We start from the raw sequence: 16703 nt of genomic DNA, 5'->3' as shown, positions 1-16703 counted from the left end.
AATCCCTTTATGGATGGCAGAGTTATTGACCAGACACGAAACAGACCCTGTTTTAACCTTTGACCCCTAAGTAAGACCTTGATGGACGGACAGACAGACCAGATAGGAGTAAAATAGAATAAAACATCACCTGGCCAACATCAATGTCCATGGTATATTTTCTCGCTGTTGCACCATTCGTTGTGAAGATAGCTGTACCATTACCGTATCTGTTCTTGTTAATGATATCTATGGCCTCGTCCATTGTGTCTACTTCCATACTGACCAATACTGGACCAAATATCTCCTCCTCATAGCACTTCATATCAGGCTGAAAGAGAATTACAGTAACACAGTGGTACATTTCATCAGGATTAGGATCATGTTAATAATATGTAAGATTATATACTGTATCATTACAAGACTCCTTATACAAATTGCTTGTCAACAGTTTTTACTATATGACTGGTCTATATTCAACATGTTTACTGGGCTAATAAGTCAGAAATTTAAATATAAAACTGAATGTTAATTTCTGACATCATGTAATAAAACAGTTACTGAATGGCTTGCCAGTCAATAGTCAAAACTGTTGACCCTCCTCCTTGAGACTGCAGGCAATAGTTTTGACTACTTATCAGCTAGTCATTCAGTATGTGTATATCATTTCACCTCATGCAAATGCTCAATGTAAACTCCCCATTGATTAACTTAAATATTATATCATATTCCCTAGTAACCTAGTATCTCATGCGCAAACACGTTCCTGTGGTTTTCTACGTATATGATTTTTTTCTTATCTCCCATAACGTGATATGACACTTCAAAGTCAATTGGATGCTTACTGATTTTTACTTTTGATATACATGTATCTTTATTCTATTGTTGTTAATATTCCACTTTTTATCTATCAAAATAATATCTATAAATCACTTAAGTTTTAACCCTTTTTGCTGATTTTTCATATACATGTCCTGACCATTTATATGATTTTAGTATAATAAAATAAATACTGCATTCAAGAGAGGGCAATATAAAACTGTTCAACCCCCGATATACTGACCTAACCTTAGCAGCAGACTCAGCAGGTCATTATAATTAACAACTTCACTTAAAGAAACTTACAGAAAGAAGTCTTGCCAATCAAAATAAATATGAACCTACATTGACTTTGTGTAAGATAGTCGGTCCCACAAAGTTTCCATTTTCATAACCAGGCACCTTAATATTTCTGCCGTCCAGAAGTAACTCAGCTCCCTGGTCCACACCAGACTGTACAAGCTCACACACACGCTGTTTGGCCTGGGGGGAAATCAGGGGACCTAAATCTGCATCTGGCTCATGACCTGTGTAGTTACAAAATATCTTCAAGTAAAATGTCCAAATCCATGCTTTAACTTGTAATAAACTGTTAAGAACTAAAGACAAATGAATGAATCTCTTTAAACAGATCTTCAAAGTAGAAGTGCCTAAGAAAACAGAAAATGATAAATCTATGAAACTTTGTTACTTAAAGTTAACATCTTGGCAATATGCGTAAGTTAACTTAATAGTGATAAAAGCTTATACCAGGTACCCTTGAACCTGTAAGAGATGTCCTGACAAGCCTTACATTATCAATGAGCAATATTCAGCTTTTCTTTTTTTATTTCAAAGTGTCAGCATGCCATATTTACTAAACTCGGGACCATAGAATTAATGCATGTTCCGAAAACATGCCACAGTTCATTTCAAAGTGATTATTTTCTGAAACTTTGGGCCACACCCCTTTGAAACTGTAGGTCTTGGAGGAGTTTAAATTTTTATCATTTTGTCATGCTTGTAATGTAGATAAACATTATTGCCTACCTGCATTAACCTTCAGCTTCCTAGACTTTTCTACGAGTTCTGGAATCCATTCCTTAGCTTCTCCTACAAACACCGCTGTAGACAACGCCATACATCTCTGTCCTGCCGCACCAAATGCTGCACCTACCAACTGATACAGAGAGATATTCAGATACAATGTCACCGAGAACATACATCTCACCAGGGGACTGAACTCATGACCTCATGATCCACAGATCTGTGCTCTCCCTTTTGAGCTAAAGAGGCTGGCTATCTTAAGAAACTTAACTGTGTACAAAGTATGAATATTTAACCATGCAAATATGTCTATTAAATAGTTTAATAAATGTGAAAAAAATACACAAACTACAGAAATGACCCATGTATAATATGTTAAATGAAGTGGCTGAGTATTCCCATTCTATCTGGAAATATTGATCCCTATCGAGAGCATGGAGCTGGTGGATCCAACAGTTATTACAGTCAAGTTCTCTGAATAAGTTCACAACTGCTGAACAATAATTATTTCAACCGGTCAGGGAAGATGTCTAGCCAACAAAAGAACAAGTCCTCCATGGCTCACTACAGCCATAACCCAATTTACAAAACAATTGTTATAAGAAAGCTGTCAAGTCTGCTGCTTGAACAATAATCTACTTTAAACTAAATTTTGAAATGGACTTTCTAGAAAAATTTCTGTCATGTGATTTGTTTTACGAAAAATTGCCTTAACACAGACTTTGTACTTAAACAATTATGCAATTTACCTGGTTAAGAGTGTTCTCTTTGTTAGCATCTGGCATAATAACTCCATGGTTCTTAGCACCCTGAAAAAAAAAATCTTATATCTAGCATGTCTTATCTGCATACCATTTTCTATATAAAACAAGAGCTGTCGGAGGACAGCAACGCTCGACTATTCAACAGCCTTGTCGATTGAATGAATACGAAAGTCAAAAAAGGGGCATAATTTAAAACAAGAGCACCGCCTTGCGGGTGCTGACGCTCATCTGATTTTTTTTGTATAATAGAAATATTGTCCTACCCATGATTTTCTAAGTCTAAAAAGGGCCATCATTCTTGCAAAAAGCAGGATAGAGTTATGTTTCTTGATGTACAGTGTCCACTTATGATTGTGAAAAACTGTTGCAAGTTTTAAAGCAATAGCTTTGATAGTTTATGAGAAAAGTTGCCTTAAACATAATACTCAACCAAGAAAATGATTTTCTAAGTCCAAAAGGGGCCATAAATCTTGCAAAAAGCAGGATGGAGTTATGTTTCTTGCTGTACAGGGTCAGCTTATGAGGGTGAACAAGTGTTGCAATTTTTTAAAGCAATAGCTTTGATAGTTTAGGATAAAAGCTGACCTAAACATAAAAACTTAACCAAGAAAACTGATTTTCTAAGTCCAAAAGGGGCAATAAATTCTTGCAAAAAGCAAGATGGAGTTATGTTTCTTGATGTACAGGGTCTGCTTATAATGGTGAACAAGTATTCCAAGTTTCAAAGCAATAGCTTTGATAGTTTAGGAGAAAAGTTGACCTAAACATAAAACTTAACCAAGAAATCTGATATTTTCTAAGTACAAAAGGGGCCATAAATCTTGCAAAAAGCAAGATGGAGTTATGTTTCTTGCTATACAGGGTCAGCTTATGATGGTGAACAAGTCTTCCAAGTTTCAAAGCAATAGCTTTGATAGTTTAGGAGAAAAGCTGACCTAAACATAAAACTTAACCAGGCAACGCCGACGCAGACGCCGACGCCGACAACCGCTCAAGTGATGACAATAACTCATCATTTTTTTTCAAAAAATCAGATGAGCTAAAAAGCAAAATAGGGTTATGGAACCTGCTTAGTGCTTATCAGCTCATGACAGTGGACAAGTGTGTGAAGTTTCAATCCATTCCCATTAGAGGGTACTGAGATACCAGCTTACATATAAAAATTTAACCCAAAACTCCTAAGTTTAAAAAGGTGCATAATTTTGTAAAATGCAAAGTTGAGTTATTGACCCTTTGCACTGCATGTCATATCATGACAGTGAACAAGTGTGTGAAGTTTCAATCCTTTCCCATTAGTGGATACTGAGATACCAGCTTAAATACAAAACCTTAACCAAAAAATTCTAAGTCGAAAAAGGGGCATAATTTTGTAAAAAAGCAAAATAGAGTTATGGAATCTGCTTTGTGCATGTCAGATCATGACAGTGAACAAGTGTGTGAAGTTTCAATCCATTCCAATTAGTGAGTACTGAGATACCAGCTTACATACAAAACCTTAATCAAAAAATTCTAAGTCGAAAAAGGGGCATAATTTTGTAAAAAAGCAAAATAGAGTTATGGACCTGTGCAATGCAAGTCAGTTTATCACAGTGAATAAGTGTGTGAAGTTTCAATTCATTCCCACAAGTGGTTACTGAGATACCAGCTTACATACAAAACCTTAACCAAAAATTTCTAAGTCAAAAAAGGGGCATAATTTTGTAAAAAGCAAAATAGAGTTATGGGACCTGTGCAGTGTAAGTCAGTTTATCACAGTGAATAAGTGTGTGAAGTTTCAATCCATTCCCACACGTGGTTGCTGAGATACCAGCTTACATACAAAACTTAACCAAATCGGGACGCGGACGCGGACGCAGACGCCGATGCGGACGCCGACGCATGGGCGAGTCCAATAGCTCTACTATTCTATGAATAGTCGAGCTAAAAAAATTATATAAACTGCAAAGACAAACATTCACCAATGATTAAGTTTTCGCATATTAAGCATTTTTCTTACTTTGTGACGCTATGACTTGTCAAACATTCTGATTTTAATTACTAGGTACCTTTAAAAATTTACAGCTCAATATTGAATCTTACAACACAGTTCTTAATTTTCCCAAAATTGTTGTCACCCGAAGATTTCATATTAAATATCATTTTGTGTTAATTGAAAATTTTACTTTACTTTATTTGTTCTTTCTCAATTTCATGTAAATAACTTTGTAATTTTAAAGATTTTACTAAACAAAATCATAAGGGGGACTTTTAAGCCTTGGTCAAATTGACATGGGATTCTGGACAGGGGGATTTTGTAAGCCTTGGTCAAATTGACATGGGCTTTTGGACAGGGGGATTTTGTAAGCCTTGGTCAAATTGACATGGAATTTTGGACAGGGGGATTTGTAAGCCTTGGTCAAACTGAGATGGGATTTTGTCTATCAGTCAAATTTGAGTGGGATTTTGTCCAGGGGGAAATTTGTGAGCCCTCATCAAACTGATGCAAGATTTTGCTCAAGTGAAATCTGTAAACCTGTGTCAAACTGAAGTGAGATTCTGTCAAAAGAGATTTCATCAATGTAATCCAACATGTACACATATTTTCACAAGTTGGAAACTCAGTCCCTCTGTTTCAGTGTACCTTAGCAAATTAATGTTAATCTTTCCTTCTAGGTCATAAAACTGATTACAAAGGCTGAACCTTTCTAAATGCAAAACAACTTACCATATTTGATTGCACTCTCTTTCCATTTTTGGATCCTCTTTCATAGATGTACTTTCCCTGAAAATAAGGCATTTAACATGCAACACTGAGGAAACAACTAACTTTGTGAACAACAAAAATATTCAGTCAAAACAGACTTATTTTGAAAACTAAGTGTTCCAAACTGGGAGCCAATTTCTAACAGATTCAGATATAGTTTCGTTATTCAATGCCGATTTTTACCTATGTTAGATATATGTGTTATTCAATACCAATTTTTACCAATCTTAGATATATGTGTGTTATTCAATGCCAACTTTTAGCAATCTCAGATTTATGTGTGTTATGCATAGTCAGTTTTTTTACAAGTGTTGATATATTCTGTTATTCAATGCCAATTTTTAACAATCTTAGATATCAGCTGGTTATTAAATGCCAACTTATATCAATCTTAGATATATGTTTCAAGACTAATCAAGCAATCTTAGATATATGCTTATTAAACAATGCCAAGTTTTATCAATTATAGATATAAGCCAGTAATTTAATGCCATTTTCTATCAATCTTAGCTATTTCCTCCAAATAAAATGCAAATTTCTGACAACCTTAGATATATGTTTATGAAACAGTGTCAATTTTATACATATACAAAAATAAAGTTCAAACTTACAGCCTGGTCAGATCCAACAAAGGATATAGCTTTAATTTCTGGATTATCACAGATAAAGTTTACAGCTGAAAATATATCACAAACATACAGTTAAACAAAGATTTCTTTTAAATGAGGCTATTCATCCACAGACAATAAAAGAATGTTAAATACTCAGTAACTGACAAATATAGATCCTAAAACTTCTGTGACATTTGATCTTCCTGAACCATTTTCTACATTCAGTCAGGTTTTTCGATAAATCAAATAAGCATTCTAACATGACCAGCAAATAACCTACATACATGTAGAGCAAAATCTATCTCTGGTTATTCTGCAATAAACCACTCACGTTCAATGACGTCATCCGATTCAGGTGCACAGCACGGTTGTAAAAAGTAGTTACCATTTTTTCTAACACTGTTGATACTTGTATGTCGTGTTAGAATCAAAATAATAAGTTCCCAAGAGTGATTTATCGTAGAATAACCCGAGTTTTGAGTTCTTATGCGTAAGAATATATCACGAAGGCCGTACTTGGAACTTATTATTTCTTAATTATAAACATAATCATAAATAAGCCTATTAACCATCTACTCCCTTATAAATGCAACCAGGATGCTCCAAGTTGCAAAAGACGGATGTGGGGAAGGGAGGAGAACCAAGTTTGATGAAGATCAAGGTAAAGGTATTTCTAATTTTAGCTCTAGCAGCTCTTAATAGGTCAAGTGCACCCCCTCCCCCACCCCCTGCCAATATGAGGACCTTATAATTATGCTACAGACCAAGTTTGAAAAAGATCAAGAAAGCCATTCATGAAAAGAAGTTCTTTAAAGTTTCTTCTTTTTTTAGCTCTGGCGGCCCCTAAATGGGGCCAAGGTAATCCATTTGAACAAACTTGATACAGGTCCATGCGAGGATGCTACTGACCAAGTTTGGTGTAATTCTGACCAGTAGTTTTTAGAGGGAGAAGATGTTTAAGTAAAACTGTTGACGCAGGATAATGGATGATGGGAGTCACACTATCCACCTTTACTAATAGCCCACCTTGAATAAAGTTCAGGTGAGCTAATAAAATGTGAACATCTTAATACCTTTCCCCAACAATCCAATTAAGTTAAAACAACATCAATAACAATGAACTCAAAGAACATAAAAGTATTCAGGACTCAAGCTTGACACACAGAGAAATACAAAACTTTATTTCTATTTTCGTTCATTCCCACTCAGCAATTCAACTTGCTGAGTGTCCATAGAACGATGTTGCTCCCACTTACTGTCACTGTACTGTCATATGACTGAAATATATCATGAAGAAACACTCAAAGAATCTGAGTGTTTCTTTTCTTTCTTTTTTGTAGGTGAGGGAGGTATTCAAAATAAAAACACTATGTGCATAACTTCACTGAACAACAGTCCTATAAAGTTTCATGACTCTAGGTTAAACATTTTTAAGGTATGTGAAACACAAAATTTTCGACCATTTATCTTTGAGTCAGAGGTCATAACTCTTGCTGAGTAAAATTGCACAAGAACCCAAAAATGCACAACTTCACATTCTGAATATCATTCCTATAATGTTTCACGACTCTCGCTAAAATACTTTTTGAGATCACGTGCAACACAATTATTTAGGTCCAATATGCATATTTTTGACTAAGTCAATGCCCAAAATTCTTGTCTTACTGAACGAAATCCTAAAGAAAACCTCAAATGCACAAGTTCACATGCTGAAAATTATTCCTATAATGTTTCATGACTCATGATCAAATACTTTTTAAGATACATGTGACACAAAATCTGCTGACTGACAAACTGACAGACAGACAGAGGAAGGCAAATCTAAGCCCTACTGCAGCCCCCATGGTGAACAGTGAAAGTTATCTTTGTTGTTGACCAATAAAAAACTGGTAATTTTGCTGGGGTTTTTTGCTACCGTTGCTGCCTATAGAAAGCCAAGACTAAGTTCTTGTCTGACTTTTCATACTGGCAGAACAAAGCCAAAACTGTATCAGATAATATGAAGTTGTATGGCAAATTCCAAAATCTGTTACAGGTTCATCTCTTTAAGCATAATTCATGCTTTTCATTTTCCTTGCAGTGCAGCTTGAGTTCTGCTATAACAGACCATTTCTAGCTCCGTGTATGACATTGACAGTTCCATCTGGAAAGCCGGCATCCTGAGCCAACTGCATGAGAAACATGAGTGCTCCAGGGTCACGCTCCGATGGTTTTACCACCATGGTGTTCCCGGTAATTAGCGCAGTTGGAAACATCTGCAACAATGTTAGTATTAAATAAATAACATGTGAATCTGTATCAACTGTTGGTGATGGTGAGTATTAATATACAAAAACCTGCATGCGCTCCATGTATAACATTCACAGTTCCGTCTGGAAAGCCAGCATCCTGGGCCAGCTGCATCATGAACATTGTGGCTCCGGGATCACGCTCAGAGGGCTTCAGAACATGGGTGTTCCCGGTAATAAGCGCCATTGGAAACATCTGAAGGTAAAGCATTTGATTGTAGAGATTTCAAATTTTCCATGGCTAAATAAAACCTAGTTTCTCAGCTGATTGATGAACAGAGAATTATGAAGAGTTTGAACTCTTTTGTTGTTTTAACAATCAAAAGTTTGTAAGTTACATTACCTATATAAAGGGGTAACCACTTATACTTGGCTAAAACTTAGCACTCTGAAAGGAGGATATATTTTGAATGTATAAATATAAATGCTTCAATCTCTAACATTTCATAACAATTAACAGTAAACTTAAATTGCAAAAACAACACCTGTACACCAATCTGACTGAGAAACTAATCCCCTTCTAATAACATTTGAGCTGCGCCATGAGAAAACCAACATAGTGCCTTTGCGACAAGCATGGAATCATACCAGCCTGCGCATCTGCGCAGTCTGGTCAGGATCCATGCTGTTCGCTAATGGTTTCTCTAATTGCAATAGGCTTTGAAAGCGAACAGCATGGATCCTGACCAGCTTGCGAGGATGCACAGGCTGGTCTAGATCCATGCTGGTTGCAAATACACTGTGTTGGTTTTCTCATGGCACAGCTCAATTTTCACACATGAAAACTCCATCCAGCCTGTAAGCAGGAGGAATGTAGGCAGAAGAATACCTTTGTAAATAATTTAATTAAAATCAACCTTAGCCTGCAAACTTCCTAAACGGGACTAGTCCCATCATTCAATTTTAATATTTGAAAGGATGTTCAATGAAAATTTATTGACTGAATAGCGAACAGTGCAGACCATGATCAGACTGCACGGATGTGCAGGCTGATCTAAGTCTGCACTGGTCACAAAGGCAGAATGCCACCATTACAGGTTAAATGCACTTTAAAACACAAGAATTACACTTCTAATTATCAATGCCACCCTCATCCTACCTTAAGTCATGCACGTTAGCATATGAAATATTACTTGCATATTCTTTTGAAATCTGTAGCATTTATTTCTTGTATAAAACTTTTATTTTTTGCTGATTTTGGGGCAATGGGGGGAAAAAACCTACAATAGGAGATTCTCGCCAGTGTATGCTGTTTGTGAACATTTTTGGCATTACACACATCAAAAGGCTTCCAAAAAATTGCAATTCCTGGTTTTAACTTGAAATAATCTGTTGTGTGCACTGTACAATGAAATTTTTTCTCCACTATTGGAAACATGAGTTCAGCTATTTCACAATGTTTCTTCTCTGATATTTTGGTCATCAATTTTGAAAGAAATTTCCGTATGTTGCCATTATGCTTGTGCATTGATAAGTATAATGAAGCCACTGAGCATGAGCTTAAATGTCAATGGAATAAAGGGCTAATAAATGTCATTACCTCACAATTACTTTAATATTTGAGAGAAAAATTAAACGAAATGAAAATAAACTTTTTATGCAAGAATAGCTATTAACATTATGTCTGTTAACCTGTTAACTATCTTAAAACAACATCTGCAGAATCTTGAGCTGCTAGTGAATGAGCCTGTAGGGCTGGTGTACCAACCTTCGGGATAATGCAGATGTTGTTATGAAAACTAGAATGTGTCTGTAGGACACAGGGTGTGCCCCCACAGGTACATTTGTCACAAATAAGGGGCAATAATTCAAATGTTTGCAGTCTTAATGGGGTATAGCCTAAACAAACATTTTATGAAAAGGATTCATTATTCTAGGCCCTATATTTTTTGAGCTATGAGCATCACAAACAAAAAATCCACTATTTTGGATATTTCAAGGGCCATAACTCTGTAATAAGAGCTAAGATTCTCAAGGAGAATGCCAAGTGTGCAAGGTCACATCACGATAAAGACTCCAGCAAGGTTTCCTAAATTTACATCTAATACTTTTTGAGCTAGGCACATAATTAGGTGAAAAAGTGCATTTTTTTAAAACTATTTCAGGGGCCATAACTTTAAAAATAGGGGGTGGAGCCAGCCAAAATATTAAAGGTGTGCAAGTTTATATCATGATTAAGACTCATGCAAGTTTTCAGCCATTTATATTAAATACTTTTTGAGCTAGGTGCGTCCCAAGGTGAAAATGTACATTTTTGACAATTTCAGGGGCCATTACTCTAAAAATTGGGGGCGGGCCCAAATGAGAAATAGGAGGTGCGCAAGTTCATATCATGATTAAGACTCATGCAAGGTTTCATGAATCTATATCAAATACTTTTTGAGCTAGGCATGTCACAAGGTGAAAATGTGCATTTTTTACTATTTCAGGGGCCATAACTCTGAAAATAGGAGTGGACCCAAACAACAAATAGGAGGTGCGCAAGATCATATCATGATTAAGACTCATCAAAGAAGTATAAAATACACAGAATGGCAACTGGCTGTAATCTCGCGTGAGCTCGTGTCAGAGCGTGATTCGGCGTTATCTTACTAAAACAAACATCGGCGAGCATGGAGTTACAATTTGTACCTTTAAAACTACATTTAAAATACATGTTAGCTTCTAAAACAAAATAGTTTAATGTGAAATGGTCTTAAGACATGAAGTACACGTTTTTTTTGCCATTGAAAGAAGCGTGGTCATACGGTGATAATTATTTTACCGATGAATAATTGCTTTCGCATACAAAATGGCGCGTGGAGAAAGTGCCACTGCCGGTAAACGAGATCTCGTTTTTTGTCACGGGAGGTTGGCGAGATTTGCTCTATATGCCTTTCAAGTTGCCAATCTATTTATTTTTATAGCTCTTTGGACTCATGCAAGGTTTCATGAATCTACATCAAATACTTTTTGAGCTAGGTGTGTCACAAGGTAAAAATGTGCATTTTTGACTATTTCAGGGGCCATAACTCTGAAAATAGGAGTGGACCCAAACAACAAATAGGAGATGCGCAAGATCATATCATGATTAAGACTCATGCAAGGTTTCATGAATCTATATCAAATACTTTTTGAGCTAGGTGTGTCACAAGGTAAAAATGTGCATTTTTTACTATTTCAGGGGCCATAACTCTGAAAATAGGAGTGGACCCAAACAACAAATAGGAGATGCGCAAGATCATATCATGATTAAGACTCATGCAAGGTTTCATGAATCTATATCAAATACTTTTTGAGCTAGGTGTGTCACAAGGTAAAAATGTGCATTTTTGACTATTTCAGGGGCCATAACTCTAAAAATAGGGGGCGGAGCCAGACGAAAAATAGAAGGTGCGCAAGTTCATATCATGATAAAGACTCATGCCAGGTTTCATCAATTTATATCAAATACTTTTCGAGCTAGGCGCGTCACGAACTTCGGATGGACGGACGGACGCACACACGCACGGACAAGACCAAATATATATGCCCCCACCACTCATGGGGGAGGGGGGCACAAAAAAACATGTGTTGACCCTATAATATTGTATCTTCAAGTTAATAGGTTATGATTCTTCACTTTTCAAAGGCATTCTTCTTCCTCAAGCAGAAACTATTCATTAAATGGATTAGTACTTTTGTTGAAGCATTAGTCTCTAACCATGCTAAATTTCTATAATGGACTTGTCCATCTTTCAATTTAGACAGTACCATTAGCTGTTAAAAGGGGTGTTTATCAAAAAGATACTGACTGAATGGCAAACAGTGAAGATCATGATCAGACTGCACAGATGTGCAGGCTGATCATGATACACTGGTCGCAACGGCAGAATCAATCGTGTCCAGCATGATAAGGGTTAAATTTCACACTAAAGTCCTAAAAAGCAATGTTACATTTAATGGTAAAACAAACCAATTTGTTAAAGCTTTAGAGAAGATAGTCAACAAAATTGAGCCGTGCCATGAGAAAACCAACATCGTGGCTTTGCGACCAGCATGGATCCAGACCAGCCTGCGCATCCGCGCAGTCTGGTCAGGATCCATGCTGTTCGCTTTTAAAGCCTATTGGGATTGGAGAAACTGTTAGCAACAGCATGGATCCTGACCAGACTGCGCAGATGCGCAGGCTGGTCTGGATCCATGCTGGTCGCAAAGCCACTATGTTGGTTTTCCCATGGCACGGCTCAAATGATTTTAAGGATTGAGATATTGTAAAGGTACATAGGTTGTCATTGTCATAGAAGTGTGAAAGTAAAGTGTTCAAGTCTTGCTTCAATAAAGATAACAAAATGGAACAAGATAATCATGACAACGATTTCTTACTACATCACATAATTTATTCAAGATGTATTAAATAGTAGTTACATGTATGAAAACATTACATATACCAAATTGGACAATCTACCTGAAATTCAACAAGCATATACAGAGAAACAGTACTTACCCAGAGTGGGATCATGGCTGGGAAGTTGAATGGAGTGATTCCGGCTGTGACCCCTAGAGGAAGCCTTATTGTGTACGTGTCCATACCCTTGGCAATGCCTGACATGGTCTCACCAAGCTGCAGGGATGTAATACTACAACAATGCTCCACAACCTCTGTAAACAAACATCTCATGAATATTCATGTCATAAAAGTTACCGGTCAATCATAGGATATTAATAACAAGAGGGCCATGATGGCCCTATATATCACTCCCCAGCGTTGATCTGGCCTACTGACCTAGTTTTTGACCCCACATGAGTTGAACTTGACCTATAGATCATCAAGACAAACATTCTGACTAAATTTCATAAAGATTTGGTTACAACTGTGGCCTCTAGAGTGTTCACAAGCTTTTCCTTTGATTTGACCGGGTGACCTAGTTTTTGACCCCATATGACCCAGATTCAAACTTGACCAATAGATTATCAAAACATATATTCTGACTAATTCTCATGAGTTTCAAACTTAAATTGTGGTCTCTAGAGTGTTGAAAAGATTTTCCTTTGATCTGGCCTAGTGACCTAGTTTTTTAACCCACATGACCCAGATTCAAACTTGACCTAGAAATGATTAAGACAAACATTCTGACATAGTTTCATAAAGATTGGGTCACAAATGTGGTCTCTAAAGTGTTCACAAGCTTTTCCTTTGATCTGACCTACTGACCTAGTTTTTGACCCCACATGACCCAGTTTCAAACTTGACCCAGAGATCACCAAGACTAACATTCTGACCAAGTTTCATAAAGATTGGGTCACAAATGTGTCCTCTAGTGTTCACAAGGCAAATGTTGACGGACAACGCATGACGGACGACGCATGACACCGGACAATGACCGGTCACAATAGCTCACCTTGAGCACTTTGTGCTCTGGTGAGCTAAGGACTGGGCAGATGTGCAATGAAACATTCAGTTAGCAGGCTATAGGTTCAAACCCACTAAAGATATGATTGTACCTTTTCATCATGACTCAAGGGCTTAAACTGATCATAGTTAATGTCTGAAATTGGCAAACGTTTTGTCCTTGATTGAGCTATTTCAATGCAGTTTTGCGAAAACCTGTTTCCTTTTAAAGCTTATCATGCAAGACACGATTGCAGGCTGATCATGATCTGCACTGTTTGCCATTCAGTCAGTTTCTTTTTGGTAAGCACTGTGCCTTTTAACAGTTAACGGTACTGTCCAAATTGAAAAATGGACAAGTTCATTATAGAAATTTAGTAGGGAAAGGGTTAATGAAGATACAGCAATTTTTCATTTCACGAACTGTTTTGATATGGCAACTTTACCAATTTTTCATGATAGATGAAGACCCTAGGTGCCCTTCCAGGCACTGTTTCATCATGGGCCATCACCTGAGTAGAACCACTGACCTTCAGAAAGCCAGCTGGATAGCTTCGTCAAAATAGAGATTTCTAGACCCCAAGGAAGGTGGTAAGGGGCAAGCGATCCAAGTCAAGTGACCTGAACCAGTGGCTACAGGGGCCCTCCTAGAGTGAAGATGAATACTGGCCAAGTTCTACTTATTCAAAGGATTCATGTTGCTTGGTCTGTTTCAACAAAGTTTCAGGCTCTGAGCATACCTCCAAAAATATTTTCAACTAGGAAGTGTCTAGTCATCTGGTAAATGGATGCCTGGCCTGCGTTTTAGACGTCCGGTTACCAGATGCCTAGCATATTATATTATTTATTCTCTAGGGTTTTTCTAAGCATCTGGTAATCAATTTGTTTATTGATAATGTAATGAATTTATCATTTTCGTTTGCCTAAAACAGCAATATATTTACCTGTAAACAAATGCTAAGCTGAATTCAAATCTTAAGCACAATAGTTTAATAACTCCTCATTTTGTATTTCAAAGTGTAGCAAATTTTATTCACAGCACTACAACATTTAAAACAGTGACAGTAACTTCACCTATAAGCAGCAGTTTTTTAACTCAAATACTGATCATTATGTAGTTTAGCAACTTATTATGTAAAGTATAATACAAAAATTGCATTGAAAAATACTTAATTCTCAATGTTGATTACCAGACACCTAGAAAAAACCTAGTGGATAGGCTAGGTGTCTGGTTACCGGACGGCTAGACACTTCTTTTCAACTATAATTATGGGAAATTTCTGTTTCCTATTCATTTAAGATTTGTGCAGTGTTTCTATTAATTATTTCATTATTTCCTTAGAATACTTACGTAATCCTCTCATTACGTCACCCTCGGCATCGACTAGAGTCTTGCCCTGTTCCAGTGTGATCAACTTGGCAATCTCTTGCTGTAAACAGTAAAGCACATTTAAAGTATGGTGACCTCTTAGGGCCATCACCACTTATGTTGAGCTTGAAACAATGACAGAATGATACTACGATGTGGAACTTTTGACTTCTCATCATCATGGTTTTGTTACCTGACTTCAAAATCGTAGTACCTTTCTTTCATTGTTTCAAGTTCAAAATATATGCAACCATGGCTCTAATGGGATACCATAAAAATGAGAGTTTATTTATTTTGTTGGGTTTAACATCCCACCCACACAATTATAGGTCAAATGGCGACTTTCCAGCTTTGATGGTGGAGGAAGACCCCAGGTGCCCCTCCATGCATTATTCTATCACAAGCAGACACCTGGGTAGAACTACCGACCTTCCGTAAGCCAGCTGGATGGCTTCCTAACATGAAGAACATAGAAAAGAGAGGATCTATGTTTCCATAATCAACTGATATAGGCAGAACAGAAAGCTGAGAGATTTTTTATTTTGCGTGGTTTAAAGTGAAACACTGTTCAAAGTCACACGGCAACTTTCAAATTTTAATGGTTAAGAAAGACATATGGTGCTCCTCTTGGCATTTTGTCAGGCACTGCTGGCAGGTATCTGGGCAAAACCACCAACCCTCTGAAGGCTACCCAAATGGCTTCCTCACATGATGACTCAAGCAAGGCTTGAACCCTCAGAGCTGAGAAGCAAGTGATTAAAAGTCTGTTACCATAACCACTCAGAAACTGCTATCAACAAACAAAACATTACCACAACAGTTGCCATAGACACTTCACTTTAAATTAAAACTTAAAACATTCTAACAAATTGAGTACGGTTGTTACCAGATTATCCTTGATCAGCTGTTGGAACCTGAACATACACTGCTGCCTGGTAAGAACTGTAGAATCTGACCATGTCTTGAACGCTGTCTTACACGAGTCCACGGCAGCCTGCATCTCAGCCTGAGTGGCTTCTGGTACCCGTGTTATCACTTCATTGGTTGCCTGCACACAAGATATAAATGGTGAAACTCCTTTGTTAAATTCATTTATCTGACAAAACTGGTTTAAGTTGAGATTTATATGAAACTTCATCTGAAAGCTTGTTAGCTGTTTATCTTATATACCGGTATAGAATTTTAATGAGTTTCCATTAAGAAGTCAAGCATTTGCTAGATTATAATATATAAACCACTTTAACCTTTAGCCTGCTATCGGCAAGTAAATCTACCTTTGCGACCAGTGCAGACCTGATCTTGGTCTGCACTGTCCACTATTAAGTCACTAAATTTTCAGTGAACACACCTTCAAATAGTAAATTGTACTCCCAGGATTGAATGACAGACCAGTCCATTATAGAAATTGAGCAGGCTAAAGGTTAGAATAGCATAAAAGCTCTAAACGTTTTGTTTGCCTGTTTTGGATTTAGAGCTGTTTATTCAACAGTATTTCATATATGTAAACAGCAGATAGTTAACCTAACTTGTGTTCCTGGATTCTGTACCAGTACAAACCTGTTCTCCACAAAAAAAACTGCCAACTTTTATACATAAATCTGAGGGGAGAACAAAATGATTTCAGACACAATGTCTTCTATCAAATTGTCACAGAATGCAAATGCCGACAAACCCCTGAATCCTAGGATTGACCTCATGACCCCACAATCCATGCATCTGAGCTCTCCCTACTGAACTAAGCATGCTGACTTACA

General features: G+C 37.0%; 1 protein-coding gene across 2 annotated transcripts in view; it reads right to left on the bottom strand.

Annotated features, from left to right (window-relative positions):
- Positions 1-16703, bottom strand: part of LOC123539975 (probable methylmalonate-semialdehyde dehydrogenase [acylating], mitochondrial) — a 28757-nt gene that overhangs the window by 5610 nt on the left and 6444 nt on the right. The window contains exons 4-13 of one of the 2 annotated variants that reach the window (XM_045324761.2): positions 15836-15997; positions 14932-15010; positions 12696-12850; positions 8279-8426; positions 5943-6007; positions 5293-5349; positions 2574-2633; positions 1828-1957; positions 1144-1325; positions 131-310 (exon numbers count right to left, since the gene is read on the bottom strand). In XM_045324761.2, the coding sequence (XP_045180696.2) occupies positions 131-310; positions 1144-1325; positions 1828-1957; positions 2574-2633; positions 5293-5349; positions 5943-6007; positions 8279-8426; positions 12696-12850; positions 14932-15010; positions 15836-15997 (1218 nt within the window). Of the gene's footprint in view, positions 1-130; positions 311-1143; positions 1326-1827; positions 1958-2573; positions 2634-5292; positions 5350-5942; positions 6008-8049; positions 8198-8278; positions 8427-12695; positions 12851-14931; positions 15011-15835; positions 15998-16703 lie in introns of both variants that reach the window. The other variant, XM_053546341.1, reaches the window with a different exon arrangement.

This window comes from Mercenaria mercenaria, chromosome 1 (assembly GCF_021730395.1).
Source record: "Mercenaria mercenaria strain notata chromosome 1, MADL_Memer_1, whole genome shotgun sequence".
Classification (NCBI taxonomy): domain Eukaryota; kingdom Metazoa; phylum Mollusca; class Bivalvia; order Venerida; family Veneridae; genus Mercenaria; species Mercenaria mercenaria.
Note: the sequence above shows the minus strand (reverse complement) of the source record. Positions and strands in the feature narration are given on the sequence as shown.